We start from the raw sequence: 17,265 nt of genomic DNA, 5'->3' as shown, positions 1-17,265 counted from the left end.
AAAATTAAGTTCAGTGAAGTTTAGATAGCCAACATATATATCTACAGGCAAATTATTATATTCACTTTCCAGATGGTCATTGAATCTTCAGGACATTCAGTTTGAATACATTCGCTCTAGTGTCTGCCTGTAACTGTTAGAAGACTATTCTTTATCATAAATTTACATTTTCTTCCTTAAAATTCAACCCACGATGGAGGATATTAGTGGGTTTTTTTGGTGTCATAACGTATGCAGTAAGAACTTCCGGCATTTGTATGGTGTTTTTATAATTGGCTTAAGAGTTAATTTCCCAGATGACATTTTACTAATTCCAAGTTGAATCTGTGTTCTGGGGCCATATCTATCTCCCCCTTCTTCCCTATGGCAGTCCTTAAAGGATGCTGTAAAGATCCCTTGCTACGTCTGATGCCTCCTTCATATCTGGTGTCTCTTAACTTCTTTCAAGAGGCTGCAAATTGGTGATTTTGAGTTGTTCATTTTTCTGGCCGCATTCATTTGGCCAGTGTCAATCTTTAAAAGTTTTGAACAAACTCCAGATGTTTTCTGTAAGGCAGTGACATAAATACTCACGCCACTCATTCAGCACATCTGGATGTTGTTGCCCAAGCTACTGCGTTTCTTCTCGTTTAATTGCACTAGCTTTCCCTCATCTTTGTAACTGTTCTTTTTTATTTTTATTTTTTTAATTTGGACAATCACATTTCCACCTGTTAGGTTGGGGATTTAGCTCAGTGGTAGAGCGCTTGATAGCAAGCGCAAGGCCCTGGGCTCGATCCTCAGCTCTGGAAAAACAAAAAAAACAAAAACAAAAAACAAAAAGAAAAACAAAAAGACATTTCCACCTGTTAAATTCTTGTGTCATCTCCAGTGTATTTGATCTGTGAAGTTGGTAATCAGGCTTGGGATATAAACTACTGGCCATAGTAGGGTTAGCGATGGTATCTATACATCTGTTCTCTTCCATACGTGTGCACTCTTGTCCATGGCCTCCAGTCAGCCATTAGTCCACCTTACCATACTCTCATAGACTCAACACTTCTCTCACTTAGAGAGGAAATGGAAAGGGCACTAAATATAGAGATAAACCTAGACTTAGGAAAGCCTTTAATCTTGCCACATTTGATGCCAATTTTGCCTATAATCCAACTTACTGAAAATGATTGGCAATCGAAGTGTTCCTTCTATTATCTTTATTGAATCATCTGTATTGAGTCATTATTAAATTATACCATTGATGTCTAAGGTGTGAGAAATGCAGTATATTAATGTGTTTATTTAGGAAGACACTAATTTGATTCCCTGCAGTGGAGTATTGATCTTTGTCAGTACTGCACTTTCTGCTTCACATCAGAGGTAAACATCAAAAGTTGCTTCGTGTTAGAAATTAGCTCCAGGAGTCCCATCTGTCACACACAGGAGTGGCTCTTCTGTTCCTTTTGTGCATCTGGACTGTTTTTGATCAGAGAAAATACATGCAAGAGTAATGTAGTTAAGTTTGTAATTAGTCTAAGGGAGAGGGAGGATAATTAAGTTTCAGAGGACTTTTAAATTGAATTTAATGACTACTGTCTTTTTAATACCTATCACTGGCCTCTAGATGAGTTCAAGGTGCTGTTTTTTTTCTCCATTATCTTGCCTCTTGTTAGATACAATTAAATCTTTTCGATATTTTCTTGAATATTTTAACTATATGGAGCTTTTACAAAAACGTATCAAAACCATTTGGAGCTCATCACCATTCAAATAAGTGATGGCAAGGAAGGCATGTGGGTTTTATTTAAAGATTAAATGACATCCTCGATTTTAATTTTTAAAAATATTTTTACAATTAATATATTTTGACCATATTCTTTTCCCTCCTCCAATTTCTCAGTTCCTCTCTTACTCCCTACTAACCCAACTTCATGGTCTCTCTCCGTTCCTCTCCACAATAAAAATATCCCTCCCTCCTTCTCCCCCAACCAAAACAAACAAACAAACAAACAAACACATAAAACAAGCTAAATACTATACACAAAAGCACGTTGAGTTCTGTTTTATGTTGGCTTAGAGCCTGCCTTGGAGTGTAGTTGATATACCCAGAGACACTCCATTGGAGAAAACTGATTTTCTCTGTCCCAGAAGGTATCAGTTGTAAATAGCTTCTTGGTTAGAGGCAGGATTTTGTATCTCCATTTCCTTCTTCATCCTGGCATTTTGTCTGATCTGAACTCATGCAAGTCTTGTACATGATGTCTCCTTGGTGAGTTCATGTGTGTATCTGCCCTGTTGTATCTGGAATACAGGGTTTGGAGCTTGTCCACCACCTCTGGCTCTTAGAATGTTTCTACCTCCTCTCCTGCATGGTCCCCTGAGCTTTCTGAGGAGGAGTTTGATAAAGACATCTCTTTTAGGGCTCCCTCCCCATTCATTGTCTAGTTGTGGGTCTTCGTTAATTACCACCTACTGCAAGGAGAAGCTTTTCCAATGAGGGTTGATTGATGCCCAGAGCTGAGTCCAGCCAGGTGTCCCATCAATTGAAGACTATGTTAACTTCTGCCTCACGTGTGTTCATGTGTTCTGCTGGGAGTCACATCACTTAAATATGATGGTTTACCCAGTATTCATGACTAATGGGTAATGTGGGTAGTTTGCAGCATAACAGTTACCAGGCTTTAAACTTTCTACTTATCGAGTGTGGGTTGATCACCTTCAAATTAAGCATATTACTGACTTAATGACAGTAGATATCTGTCCTTTGGTAGCATCTATTCAAAACCAGAGATCAGTATATCTCCCTTGGAAGATATCCTCCACATGTCTCAAGAAAAGGAAAGTAAACTGACTTTTGAGGTAAATAGAATTAACAACTTCAGTTCCACTCACTGATTTAAGGAGGCATTGCTTATTGCTGTGTATCTCGAGTTTAGAGGGGGTTGTTTAATTTTATACTGGTTTCATTTGTCATTTTTAATCTGGATTTTTGTCAACAGCCAAAACCACATCTCAGTCTCCTGATGCCCAGGCAAGTCGTGGACATCCCCAAACTGACTCTGTCGCTGGTCCAGCTATGGCCACCACCAAAGAAAACCTCCCTGTGCTCAACACTAGAATCATCTGCCCAGGTAGTGTAGTTGTGTGACGTGGTCCTTGCTTTAAGACACCTGTGAAAATGAGTAACTTCAGCTTATCTTATTCATGAACTATAGAAAGGTGTCCTTAGTGATAAATGTTCCTTTAAGAGAACATTTTTTTTTGACAAACTTAGTTGTAGAAATCCAGGTCTTTAGATTATTCCATGTCTAATTGTGTAGGACGTATTCGAACTCACATTTAATTTTAAGCCTTGTCCTAAGAAATGTTAGTTTGTTGGTTCTAGGTCAGAGCCCAGGAGTGTGTACCTGAATTGGAGCTGACCTTCTATCCTGTGATCTCCAAGGATCCCCACAGATATCTCCTTGTGGTTTTAAGCCACTACTTTCTCTGTAGGCTGTTTTAGCTAGTGTTTGTTTCAGCCTGGATGAAATGAGTTTGCCTTGGATTAGACTGATACAAGTAGACACCAAAGAGTTTAGGTGGGAGCTGGAGGAAACATACACGTCTCAGAGCTTCCTAAATCTACAGAGGTTTTAAAATTCCTTTCATCATCATTCAGAACATGCTGGAATCCATTTAGACCCTTCTGGTGGATTTCTCTTTAACTATGGGCTTTCATTCAGATACTGGTTGGAGAGTTTGTTCTTCTCTTTGAATAGTGACAGATCAGCCAGGCAGATGGTCAGGGAAATGGTGTACCCAGAAGTCACATGAGATGGCAGTAGGATCCAGTCAGCATCCAAAGGACACCCAGGCACAGACGAATGTGCATTCTTCTCAGGAGTATGTGGGACACTCCCTAGGATAGAGCATAAGCCAGTTAGGTCACAAAACATTCTCAGTGAGACCGAGCGGATCTCCAGCTCACTGTTCAGTGCTCAGCACAATGGACTGCGAGGGATGAGGTGTACACAGCTCATAAACGTGGAAGTAAAATTAGAGAAAATAATGGAATGACTAAAAACGAAGCAGAGAAAAAAATTAAAAAAAAATTAAAAAGTAGAGAAAATACTTTGCTATGAGAACATAAACGCACCATCCTACAACTTGGCTGATGCAGCTGAACCCTGCCTGGCGTGGAGTGGAGGGAGGGCTAGCTGTAAAGGCTGCCTGTGAAAAGTTCCATTCACCTCATGTCGACCACCCGGCGCCCCCCGTGGTAGACAGGAGCTAACTAATGGGAGCTGACAGGGAAGCAAGGAATACATGTGAGAGCACAAATAAATTTGAGAATTAAGAGAGCAATAGAGAAAGTGAACAAGAGAGAGAGAAGATTCAAATCACTGAAGTCAGGCATGGGGGAAGTCTTGAGGCACCATGGTGGAGCTTACAGAAATGTAAACGGATGGAAATGAGCTGTGTAATGACCAATCACAACTCAGAGGAAACAGGCAAATGCACAAAGACATATAAACTACAAATCACATTCAAGAAGAAAAAGACATAAAAACCCAGGAGGGGTAGTGCATGCATTTAATCCCAGCACCCAGGAGACAGAGGCAGGCAGATCTCTGTTGAGTTTGAGGCCAGCCTGATCTACATAGCAAGCTCCAGGACAGCCAGGGCTACACAATAAATGTCTTAATAAGCCAGGAACGAAGGGAAGGATAACTGTGTGTCCTCGCAGATTTCTCTTGTGTTTAGCACTCAGAGTGGGGCCTCCCCTTCTAAGGGGAGTGGGGGAGGACTTACATGAGCAGGTACTGGGAGGAGAGGAAGGGTGATAATGGGTTATAAAGTGAATAAATAAATAAGCTTAGTAAAAAATGAAAACCTCAAAAACTGCATACATGTGTGCACATGTGCTCATATGTGCACATAAGCGAGCTAAGCCACCAAAGGTCATAAGTGAGTACACTAAGGTTACAGAGTAGATCAGTATGTAAAAACTGCATATTTATCATTATATTTCTATACACCGCAACTGAGCATTCTGTCCATGCAATTAAGAAAAAAAGTTCCACTTGAAATTGCATCACCAATAACAAAATACTCAGGGATGAATTTAACCCAGAAAGTGAAATGCTGGAAGCTACAAATTGTAGAACTGCTGAATGGTAAGTGAGAAAATATCATAGATATTCCTTTTCATGTTTTTCTCTTTATTACAACATGCAGACATTTGGAAATATTAAAACACTTCACGTTCCCAAGCATCATCCTCTGAGCTTTGGCTACTGAGTGGTCACTGAAAACCAGGCACTGGGAGCAAGCTGTTTGAGAAGGGCAGGTTGAGTGGACCAGGCCTGAGTCTGCTTCCTCTTAACATGTGTTGCTAATGTTTCTGGCAGGTTTGAGAGCAGGACTTGCTGCTTCCATTGCTGGGAGTTCTATCATCAACAAAATGTTGCTGGCGAACATCGATCCTTTCGGTGCAACACCGTTTATTGACCCAGATCTAGACTCACTGTAAGGAACACTTTTGTAGCTATTTGACTTCTGTTTTTGTTTGTTGGTTTGTGTTTCTGTTTTGTTCAAATCCTAAAACTTTGCATGTGTACCAAAGGGTATGAGTCTATCTGCAAAAAAAGGGTGGTGTGGATGCTCAGAAATGGATCATGGTCTGTCCCTGAGACGGGTCCCTTTCTCACCTGCTCAGCAGCCACTCCCTGGTGCAGAGATCTGTGCCTCTCCCTGAGGGGTGACCTTAGTGCTGGTTTGTATCTGTATTCATGCCATCCCCAGCCTTTCTCTCTTCAGTCTGCTAACCCTGCCATCTTTCCTCACCCCACTGCACGGTTTCCTTATTTCTAGCTTCTAACCCACACTGACTGCATCTCTTTTTTAGACTCCCCAAATAGAGATATATTTACTATTGTTTTCATTTTAAAATTTGCACACACACACACACACACGTACATACCATGACATGTATGTCTGGTATGGTCAGAGGACGACTTACAGGAGTCAGTTCTTTCTGTCAACCATGTGTGTCCTGGGAATTGAACTCTGGTCATCAAGTTTGGTGGCACACACCTTTACCTCTGGTATAAGGAGAGAATCGCCTCTTGCAGATTATCTTCTGATGTTCATACATATGCCTGGCACACATGGCATCTGTGCAGAACCCATCCACTCCATAAAAAAGTGATAGTGAAAATAAAAAGAAAATGAGTGTGAACAATATTTATAGCAATGCACTGAATTCAGAAGTTGCTTTCTTACAGTTTGTCCACTATGAAGGGTTGAAATGGAAGAGTGTCTCTCATGAAAGAGAGAGGACACTGCACCTGACTGGAAAGCCCTCATGTAGATAGCGGCATCTGTCTGTGTAGTCAGACCCTGGCATAGAAGAGAAGGCGTAAGGCTGCCAAATTTAGTAGAAAACATAAAACAATGACTGTCTTTGCTCTACTTTTGCCTCAGACCAAAAATTATTGCACTGTGCCCAGAGGATGTCTGCTGGGTATGGCTTCTCCCAGGAAGAATGGCTACCTAAGGGTAGTAAGTCTAATCGTGTAAATAAACTGTACTGTAATGACTCTGAAATTGACTTTTGTGTGCTTTTCCTTATTATCATAGAGATGGATACTCTGAAAAATGTGTCATGAACAACTACTTTGGGATTGGATTAGATGCAAAAATTTCATTAGAATTTAATAATAAGAGAGAGGAGCATCCTGAAAAATGCAGGTAATTTCAATAATACCCATAATGTTGTTATATGAAGGCAATTTTACTTTAATCTCATTTATTATCTCTTTTGATTTAAGAAGTAAATACATAACATTTCCTGACATTGCACAACAATATTTATTTTTTTCAGAAGTCGAACTAAAAACTTGATGTGGTATGGAGTCCTTGGGACCCGGGAGTTATTACAGAGATCATACAAGAATCTGGAGCAAAGAGTTCAACTTGAGGTGAGTTAATCTTGAAGCAAAGACATTTGAGTTTTTCCTCCATAGATAATTTGTGGAGCTAAGTTGACCTAATTTCCCCTTAATTAGTGATTAAATATATTGTAAAGGTAGTGTCAACCCTGCCTAGAAACAGCAGATGTAACCTGGCCATTCCTGTCTGTTTCTGGAGCTGGGGCCATGCAAATACTTTAGTAGGACAGTGTCTTTAATAATGGATTTTTTACACTCAAATGTTCCAGTTTCTGCAATGCCCAATGTTTTAATAACATCCTTGAAAATAGTGTTTGCAGCTCATACATTTTAATTTAAATATATATTTATTTTGATCCAATTATTTCTAACAAGTCAGTTAAAAAATAAGATTTTGACAATTTTTTCCTAATTTAAGTAGAAACTTCAGGATAACAAAAGTTACTTAATCTCTTGCAATAGCAGGAAAAAGATGATTGGGAGTCTTTGAAGTATATCAATTACAGTAAATTTATTTTCTTTTATCTTTTGTCCAGGGCATATCTTTTCTATCTTCCTTTTGTGATCAGGTATTTTTATTTAAAGCATATCACTAACACAGAGGAATTTATAACTCTCAAGTCTTAAATACTCTGGTAATCTAACTAAATTGAGTACTGTTGTCTTGGCATTATCGTAACAGTGGGTTGTAGGCTAACTGTCACCTAAATGTCCTAACGATAAGCCCAATGCTCCTTGGCACCCTAGGAATATCACTAGGTGATCAGCTGCTTTGATTCATGATTGCTTGTAAAATTAAACTACAGATGACTAGGTGAAAGGCTACAAGTCTGTCCACCACAGTCCCACCACAAGTCAGTGTAGGTGCCCTTGTATGAATTGTATGCGTTCCTTCATTTTGACCCCTGGCCCCAGGTGGTCACACTCCTTAAGAACAGTTAGTTGTAATTATTGCTGTTTCCCTTAGTTTGTAACACAGTAGCTGACACTGTCTCAAGGCAGAAGTGGGTACCAGGGAAATGATAATGTGATACGGAAGATGCCCCTCATATTACAATGACTGACCTGTTGCTGCATGGCTCCAGGAACAGACTTGATTGAGGCATGAGGGAATGAAGAAATGACAGAGAGATACATGGACAGAAAGCTGGGATCGGGGGTCAGGCTCTGAGCTGCAGGAGCCGAGCACCTCAGGAATTCAGCAACATATTGGCTTGCATGGGGAGGTGGGATTATTACAAAATGATAAGCCTGGAGGTGGGATTTATGGCATACAGGAGACAGGCTTAGCTAACCTTGGTAGGAGCTGTCTCTGTAAGGGTGCAGCTTCAGGCAGGAAGCATCCAGGGGCAGAAAGCTATGGTGAACATTTTCTGCAAAGGCTGCCTACACTAGCCCTTGGTCCCCTGCAGAAGGCTTTGCCATGCCTCCAAACCTGAGGCTACAGGATTCTTGACATGGTTGTGTCTGTGTCGACAACACAGTCACTCGGGATTTTACTCAGTCAGCACTTCTCTGCTCCTTACAGATGAATCTGATCATAAATTGGGGGTTGGAGGGGACAGACTCAAAAAATAAATTTAGAGCCAGGTGTGGTGGCACATGTTTGTAATCCCAGCTCTTCTGGTTTGGAAGCAGGGCAGCTGCCCACATTCAGCCTGGAGTTTCAGGCCAGCCAAGGCTATATTGAACAACCCTTTCTTTAATAAACAAAGCAAGCAAACAAAACAACTCTAAAACCATTTAATGCTTGTAATCTGTCTTACTAAGGGTTTTACTGCTGTGAGCAGACACCATGACCAAGGCAAGTCTTATAAAGGACAACATTTAATTGGGGCTGGCTTACAGGTTCAGAGGTTCAATCCATTACCAAGGTGGGAGCATGGCAGCATCCAGGCAGACATGATGCAGGCAGAGCTGAGAGTTCTACATCTTCATCTGAAGGCTGCTAGGGGAAATCTATTTTCTAGGTAGCTAGGATGAAGGTCGTAAGACCATGCCTACAGGGACACACCTACTCCAGCAAGGCCACACCTCCTAATAGTGCCACTCCCTGGGCCACGCATATACAAACCATCGTATAACCTAAACAGTTTATAGGCTTGCCAACCTCACGCATGTTCAGAATGCTCTCTTAGCCCATAGTAGATGCCCTGACCCAAAGGCTGCTGTATAATGAAGTGTCTACTCTCACATGTAGTTTATAGAGTACTGGATACAAAAGTGAAAGCAGAAAGACTGCTTGTCAACCTGGGTGGCTGAATGGCCTCTGTTACTGGAAGCCGTCTTTGTTGCTGATCCAAATTTTAAAGAAGACATCTTACCTAGAACTCTTTCCTTTGTTTTTAAAAGACCCTGATGGTATGGATCCTTTGACAGTGTGCTGATACTATGGATCACTTTAATAAAGTTTTTAATACATTAAATAAGCTGTGTAGATATAATAATGGATGGTATAAACGCCAGTTAAGTATTTTTGTTAGACTAACGTATTTCGTTATTACCAATCAAATAAAAATGGAACCTGTATCTAATAAATGTGATGTTTCAAAGTGGGGCTAAACAGATGAGAGCCCTGTGAGGTGACTCCGTGGGTAAAGGTGCCTGCTGCTGAGCCTGATGACCAGAGTTCAGTCCCTGGGGCCCACATGGTAGGAGGGGAGAACTGACTACAGCAAGTTGTCCTCTGGCCTGCCCACGTGTGCATACATGCATGCTCTCATGCACACTTAAATGAATAATTATTGTGGGGCAAGTGGAACCATGCCATCAGACAGATGAACTGGCCAGGTCGAAGCAGATTTTAAAAAATCCTGATAAGTCTTATAATTGAGAACGGCAGGCACTAGAATCAGCACCTGGATAGACGTGATAAGGCAGACATGCAGTCTGGCACCTCTGTATTTCTCCTCCCTTGAGCAGTATATCATCAGTGTTCTGACACCCCAGTGGCGTGGCGGAAAAGCAGACTGACAAATGATAATAAAAACGAAATGATATCTGAAATACCTAGACTTTGATGCAGTCTGTATGTCTGTAGACCTAGACCCTGCAGTCGCAGAACTGTTGATGTCTGTCTCGTTGCGTACACTTGTAACAGAAAGTAATGCTAAGTCCATAGGTTGGTTAGTGGATGTCAAACGGTAGGTTTTTTTTGTAATCAGCAACTTTCCATTCTTTGAATGTAAACACTGACCCCTGATTTTGAAACCTAAAGCTGAGACTGTGTACGTACAGGTACAAACAGGCTAGATGAGTCTGGCCTGGTCGCTCGTACCTGTGGTCATGGCACTGGAGATGTGGTGGCAGCAGGATCCTGAACCCTGGTCAGCCTGTGCTACACATCCTTACCTAAAAATAAAGTAGATGCTATGTGATGGAAAAAAGAAGCTAAAAATAGTAAAGTAGAATAAAGGAAAACATGCTGATACATGTTAAAAAGTGAAGTGGAAAGTCTCGGAATTCCCTGCCTTTTTTCAGTAAGGAAAAGGAGATCACTTTTTAAGAGTGAGTGTGGAGGGCTGGGTGACAGCTTTTCACCTTGGTGATGCTGTGTGTGGTGGGGAATTCAATGCGGAGCAGAGTCTGCACCAGGCCTGTTTGGGTTCACCTTTCATTCATTATTTTACCCAGATAAGATTTCCCCTCTGGTATGGAAGGATATGGATTTCCTGCGTGGCGTTTGAATTGGTGCCAGCCAAGTTAGGCTTCTGTGTGCTAGTGGATGGAAGAGTGCTTGGTGCGAAATCACGGAGTGAGACAGAAGTCACAGTGCGAACTGAGAAGTGTGGGCCCATACACACTGGGTTTGCCGTGTGGCCTTGGGAAGCTCGTCTAAGCCTAGCTATCGGAACTGCAGGAGAGGTTTATGATCCCGATCCCATGACGGAACTCCAGGGGAAAGCACAACATTCCTTTGCAGTAGAAGGACACTGGGCGGTGTAAATTGGAGGTTCCGCTGAATTAAAGTATACTTGCATTGACAGTGACTTGTCTATAAGAAGCAGGACTTACATGGGTCGAGCAGTTTTCCTTTCTAACTGAAATAGTGATCATACAGTCTTGTGCGTTTTAAGTAGAGAGCGAACGTCAGCAAAAATAAATCACTGGAAAATGCATATTTGTATATATGCTCTCATGACATCCTACCCCTTAGCTGCCATGTCCACCTCAGCATCTACGTTTTATCTAAGAATAAATAAATAGAATAAAACAAAATAAAGTGAAATTAAAATACAATTGAGGAGTGACAAAAATGCCAGTTTTGCTTACACTAAGGAAAAGTCATTCATTTGTAAATAAAAAAGAAGTATTTTTACCTTGTTTTGTGTTTTTAAGACAAGATCTCACTCTGTAGCCCAAACTATCTGGGAACTTGCAGCAATCCTCCTGCCTCTGCCCCACAAGTATGGATTGCAGATGTGTGCCAACACAGTTTGTATAAGTTTACTTTAAAAAAAAAAAATCTGGAGAGGGGCTGAAGAGGTGGTTCAGCCTTTAAGAGCACTGGCTGCTTTTAGAGAATTAAAATTCAACTCCTGGCACTCAGGTGGGCTAATGACCATCTGTCTCTCCAGTTCCAGGGACTCCATCGCCCTCTTCTGGCGTCTTTAGGCACTGTGTTCCTTGATGCCATGTGTAATTACTGTAGCAGCCACAGAGCCCCTTTCCCATGTCAGTGGTAATTTTCATTTAGGTGAATTAGAAGGTGGGAGTGTACCGTGCTATCCAATATGCATAGCTTCCCTTGCCTTTGCATGTAGCTACATGAACAGTACAGCTTTGATTAAAAATGGTGTGTGTGTGTGTGTGTGTGTGTGTGCTTGCATATGTGCAAGTGTACCAAGGTACACATGTGGGTGTCAGAGGACAACTTGGAGATTTTGTTCTTTTCATATACATTTGGGTTCCACATGTTATACTCAAGTTGTCAGGGTTGGTGGCAAGCCCCTTTTCCCCTCTAACCATCTCAGCCCCTGCTCAGCTTTCAGTTTAGATGGTTGCTGGTTACCAAACCCAGGCAAGGACTCAGTTATGGGAAATTTTTGAGTGAGATGAGTGAAATGGAAGCCTGCCCATACAGGGCCCACTTTAGACAGAATGCCTAAAACAAGCACAGAGACTAGAACTGTAGTCCTCAACCTGTGCGTTGCGACCCCCTTGGGGATTGAATGACCTTTTTACTGGGGTCACCTAAGACCATTGGACAAGACAGATAATTATGATTTATGACAGTAGCAAAATCACAGTTATGAAGTAGCAATACGTTTATGGTTGGGGGGTCACCACAGCAAGAGGAACTGTATTAAAGGGTCACAGCATTAGGAAGGTTGGGGACCACTGGGCTAGAAGTTTATAGGTGGTCTGAGGGAGATTCAAGAAAAGGACTGCATGATCTAGGAGGAAAGATGAAGGGAAGTATACTTTTAATTCAATTTTTATAATAATTTCTTTAGTTATTTAAATTTTTTTTATTAAGAGAAAGGATGAAGGCCTTTGTTGTAGACCAGGCTGGCCTCGAACTCAGAAATCCGCCTGCCTCTGCTGTGCTGGGATTAAAGGCGTGCGCCACCACACCGGCCCGTCTCACCCTTTGTAATGTGAGAGTGTGTGTACAAGAAAGCAAGCACCATGGTCACCTTCCTGTCACCATAGCTCTGAAGTAACAGCGTTGCCCTTTTTGACCTTTAAGAGTCTCATGTAGCCCAGGCTGCCCTTGAACTTGCTAAGTAGTTGAGGATGTTCATGAATCTCTGCTCTTCCTGCGTCCATGTCAAAGTGCTGGGACTATAGACATTCTAACCTCCAAGCTTTTTGCCTTGCAGTGTGATGGGCAGTATATACCTCTTCCCAGTCTACAAGGCATAGCGGTGTTGAACATCCCTAGCTACGCAGGAGGCACCAACTTCTGGGGTGGAACCAAAGAGGATGATGTAAGTAGCATAGTGGGGTTGGTGTGTGTGTCCTCAGTGGTAATTACATTCCCAGAATGCCTAGCTTTAAAAGTGTGCCTCACGATACTAATTGCAGGTCAGTACTTACATGATAAATGTGTTACAGTATTTGGAAGGTGTGAGGTAGAATCCTAACATCTTATTTCAACGTTTCCTCTCATGGCTACAGTCTAAGTTTCCCAGAGTTCTGCCATGAAAGGTGTGTACCACCACTCCTGGCAGGGACGTTAGTTCCAGTATTTCTGTTCGCTTAGTACATTCCCCATGTTAGGAAAGAAAAGCCACAGCCGCATGTGTGCGGTACACCACCGTTGCTCTAAAAGGAAGGAGAAGGAGAGTGCAGTTACTGAAGTGGGTGTTTGGTAAAAAGCGGTGTCCATGTCAGGCTCCTGAAGAATCCTACCCTGGTTTCAGTTTGAGGCTTAAACGAGCATGTAAGGTATAGTGCTTGTGATGTGGAAGATACCCAGTTCTACGGAAGTATAGCCCACCCTTTGCCAGCACACCACCAGTCACATATTCTGAAGTTGTGAAATGAGTAGAGTAGGATAAGGTTGACGTCCCTGGACATCCACTAGGCGCTCATTCAGAGGGCTTTATGTTCATTGTTTGACATCCATGTGACCTGATTTCCTTTCCTCCGCCTCCTCTTTACCCTCCTCCTTCTCCTCCTCCTTTTCTTCTTCATTCTTCTCCTCCCCTCCCCCACCCCCGCCCCCATCTGGTATGTGAGCTAGGAATAAGAACTAAGGTTTCTGCACAGACTAGTAGTAGAACCTTGCAAAAACGCTGACCTACATCTTCAGCCCCAAACCTTACCTTTTTGATTTTACCCTTGAAAAGAAAGAGACAGAGTTTCCACAGTGAAGCAACTTGGATCCAGGCGGTTTGGTAACAGAGTTTAGAAGAAGTTATATCAAGCTGTGGCCTCATATTTCCAGGACAACTTTTAATGAGGCTATTCCTTTAGAGTGAGCATTTTTCCAGTCATAATTATTTGTTACATACAGTGAGTGAGAAGTAGCAACCACTACATGGCCATGACTAAATTTAAATCCTTGGCATCAGTTGTGTGAACGTGCACTTAACATAAAAGCATCGTATATATGTCTGAGGAATTTTTGACCCCTGAGATTTCTGTTTCCATACTCAAGAATGCCCTGAGAGGTTGTTATATTAAATTATGAGGCAAGGGTTGGAGAGATGGCTCAGCAGTTGCGGGCACTTCCTGCTCTTACAGAGAACCCAGGTTCAGTTCCCAGCACCCAGCAGCAGCTTGCACTACCTGCAGCTCAGGCTGTCTGTCCTAGTTTTCTTTCTATTACTGTGATAAACTCCACACCATCAGCAACGTGGGGAGAAAAGGGTGTGTTCAGCCCCCATGTCCTGATCTCAGTAGACCTTGGAGGGAAATCAAGGCAGGAACTGAAGCAGAGGCCACATGGAATGTGCCGATAACTGACTTGTCTCCCCGTGGCTTACTCAATCTGCTTTCCTCACACAATCTAGGACTACCTCCTTAGGGGTGGTACTGCCCACAATGGGCAAGCCCCTCACACATCAACCAGTAATCAAGAAAATACCCGAGTCACATGACTACAAGCCAGTTTGATGGAGGCAATTCTTCAATGGGGGTTCCCTCTTCCCAAGTGACCTTTAGTCTGTATCAGGATGATAGAAGCTGATATAGTCTTTTGGTCTCTTCAGGCACCTGCTCTCACCTGCACATATTTACATGCAGATACATTCACATGTGTATCATTAAAAACAAAAACAAATCATTTAAAAAGGTAATAACACAAATATGTGTTGCTTTGAATACTTTAAAAAAAGGGTCTGTAAAACATGCCAAGTGCATAGGGTCACAATTTGCATGTTTTTTACCACCAACTTTTGGGCCTTTGTAGATTCCTGAAAACATCATCTTACCAAAATATCTACCAATTTTATGTGAACTATTTAACAGTTCATATCAAGGTGAATCATTTAGAAACATGTTGGTCTAGAGTGCTGTATGAGGTGTTTGAATATCATATTCATGTGGATGTTGAGACCTGTTTTGAAATTATGCTTATTTTGAGTAGCCCTTGAATATTTCCTTGGGCTATTATTGCTTACCGATGTTTCCCATTTTGCTTTTTATGTTTTTATGGCAGGCTTTATGGGCCTAGTATTTCACTCTACCTAAACAGTTGGTGGAAATGTGTATAATACAGTTTTCCCTTGTAGATATTTGCTGCGCCATCCTTTGATGACAAGATCCTAGAAGTTGTCGCAGTGTTTGACAGTGTGCAGATGGCAGTATCAAGGGTCATTAAATTGCAGCATCACCGGATAGCACAGGTCGGTGTCTCAGGTCAAAGCTCGCCTTATTTCACGGGTAAGGATCAGAGAAGGAAGCTCTTCCCGATTGCCTACACTGCTGGGCTTCTTTAAACACATATAGATGTAAAAGTCATGGCTTTCTGTCATGTCTCACTGTGTCGTAAAGCGTGACGTTCTGTTCCACAGAGTGGAGTCAACCCAAACCCAGATAATGCAGGCCGCATCGATTCTCAGGTTGATCTGTGGTCTCAAGTAATGTGTTGGCTTCATTTCAGTGCCGTACGGTAAAAATCACTATATTTGGCGATGAGGGAGTCCCAGTGCAGGTGGATGGTGAAGCATGGGTCCAGCCTCCAGGGATCATCAAGATTGTGCACAAAAACAGAGCTCAGATGCTAACCAGAGACAGAGTATGTAACTTTCATTTTATTGGTTTAACTGTGTGAGTGTTGGGGGAGGTGTGGGACGTACATGTAAGTAAGTGAGGTGGTGACACAAGCCAGAAGATGAACACTGGATCCCCTGGAGCTCGAGGTCCAAGTGGTTGTGAGCCCCCTAAGGTGTGTGCTGTCATCCTCTGCAAATGTATTACAACCAATGAGCCATCTCTCTGTCCTCCAGAATTTTATCAAATCATTTCAAAAGTTGGAAATTAAGAAAAATAGAAAACATTGAAAGCAACGTAAATTATCTCTTAAATGCACTATGTATCATGTTTGAAGCATGTAGCTCACTGGAGTTTTAAGTATGAACAGTTACTTGGTTTTAAGTTGAGTACTCTTGTTTTGTTTTGTTTTGTTTTGCAACTTTGAGGTTTGCTGGGCAGTTGAGCAGCAAGTACATAGAACTGTTCCTGTATATTCCTTTCCTTCCACCACCCCCCACCACACAGAAATTCCCATCGCTCATATGCTGTACACACATGTAGTGTGGAACAGCTTTTACAACTGGTGATCTATTAATATATTGTTAACTGCCAGGCGTGGTGGCATCCACCTTTAACTCCAACACTTGGGAGGCAGAGACAGGTCAACCTCTGTTAGTTCTAGCCACCCCGGTCTACATATTGAGTTCCAGGCTAGCCAAGGCTATACAGTGAAACTGTCTCAAACATACACACATGCATACATACATACATACATACATACATATAGAAAAATACACGTGGGCACACTCACATATGCACACACACTAATACATTCTCACACATTCCCACACGTGCACTCCCATTCACCCCCACGGCCCCTCCCCCACACAGGCTCAGCTTCACACTCCCAGAGGGCATTGTTCTCTCTGCTGTTGACCTGTGTTCTGTCTTCTTTCTCCCTTTCTCATCTTATCCCTGGCAACCATTGTTCTTTCTAACCACCTCCATAGTTTAGTCTTCTACAAATATTTTTAGTTAAGGTCAGCCCTTAACTAATAAGGCTGACAGTATTCATACCATTAGTAAAAGAGTGAAGTGAAATAAAATTATGATCAATCACTCATTGGATAAATAAAGACTGAAGCATAAGCACTATTTATGAACATCAGTGGTGTAATCATCTTTATTGGTCATTTTTCTCTCTTTAATATCATGCAGTGAAAGACTTGAAAAACCCCTTTCACCAGTTTAGTGAGTTCTTAGAATAGAGCAAAGCACTCGGAGTTCCAGACTCGTGCGCGTGCAGGTGCGCGCACGTGCTTGTGTGTGTGTGTGTGTTTAGTTATGTTAGTCTCCAGTTCCTTGCCATCTTGGTTTTAAATAGGCCTTTGAAAGCACCCTGAAGTCTTGGGAAGACAAGCAGAAGTGTGACTCTGGGAAGCCAGTTCTTCGAACCAACCTGTACATCCATCCCGCCCCTGACCTGGCAACAGAGGAAGTGTCACAGATGCGGCTCTGCTCCCAGGCTGCGGAGGAACTCATCACTAGGTAAAGGGCTTCTGCTGGAGAATTTGGCTGGGAGAACTCTGGTCTTGGCCAGTTGTGTTGTCTTACGTTGTTTTGATGCCTAGGGTAGTAATAAGGGATGTGTTGGCTTATTTCATTAGCTGTCTCCTGCAGGCCTAGGCTATATCTTGCCCCCTCTCTT

At 42.1% G+C, this 17,265-nt stretch overlaps 1 protein-coding gene across 6 annotated transcripts in view; it reads left to right on the top strand.

The window, feature by feature from the left end:
* Positions 1-17,265, top strand: part of Dgkh (diacylglycerol kinase eta) — a 170,176-nt gene that overhangs the window by 135,959 nt on the left and 16,952 nt on the right. For all 6 annotated transcript variants that reach the window (XM_029469092.2, XM_029469093.2, XM_029469095.2 and 3 more), the window contains 8 exons: positions 2,976-3,107; positions 5,370-5,487; positions 6,601-6,711; positions 6,845-6,941; positions 12,737-12,844; positions 15,095-15,208; positions 15,466-15,600; positions 16,942-17,105. In XM_029469092.2, the coding sequence (XP_029324952.1) occupies positions 2,976-3,107; positions 5,370-5,487; positions 6,601-6,711; positions 6,845-6,941; positions 12,737-12,844; positions 15,095-15,208; positions 15,466-15,600; positions 16,942-17,105 (979 nt within the window). The remainder of the gene's footprint in view (positions 1-2,975; positions 3,108-5,369; positions 5,488-6,600; positions 6,712-6,844; positions 6,942-12,736; positions 12,845-15,094; positions 15,209-15,465; positions 15,601-16,941; positions 17,106-17,265) is intronic.

Source organism: Mus caroli, unplaced genomic scaffold (genome assembly GCF_978045245.1).
Source record: "Mus caroli unplaced genomic scaffold, Mus_caroli_1 scaffold_12, whole genome shotgun sequence".
Classification (NCBI taxonomy): Eukaryota; Metazoa; Chordata; class Mammalia; order Rodentia; family Muridae; genus Mus; species Mus caroli.
This window is presented reverse-complemented; position numbering and strand designations above follow the sequence as displayed.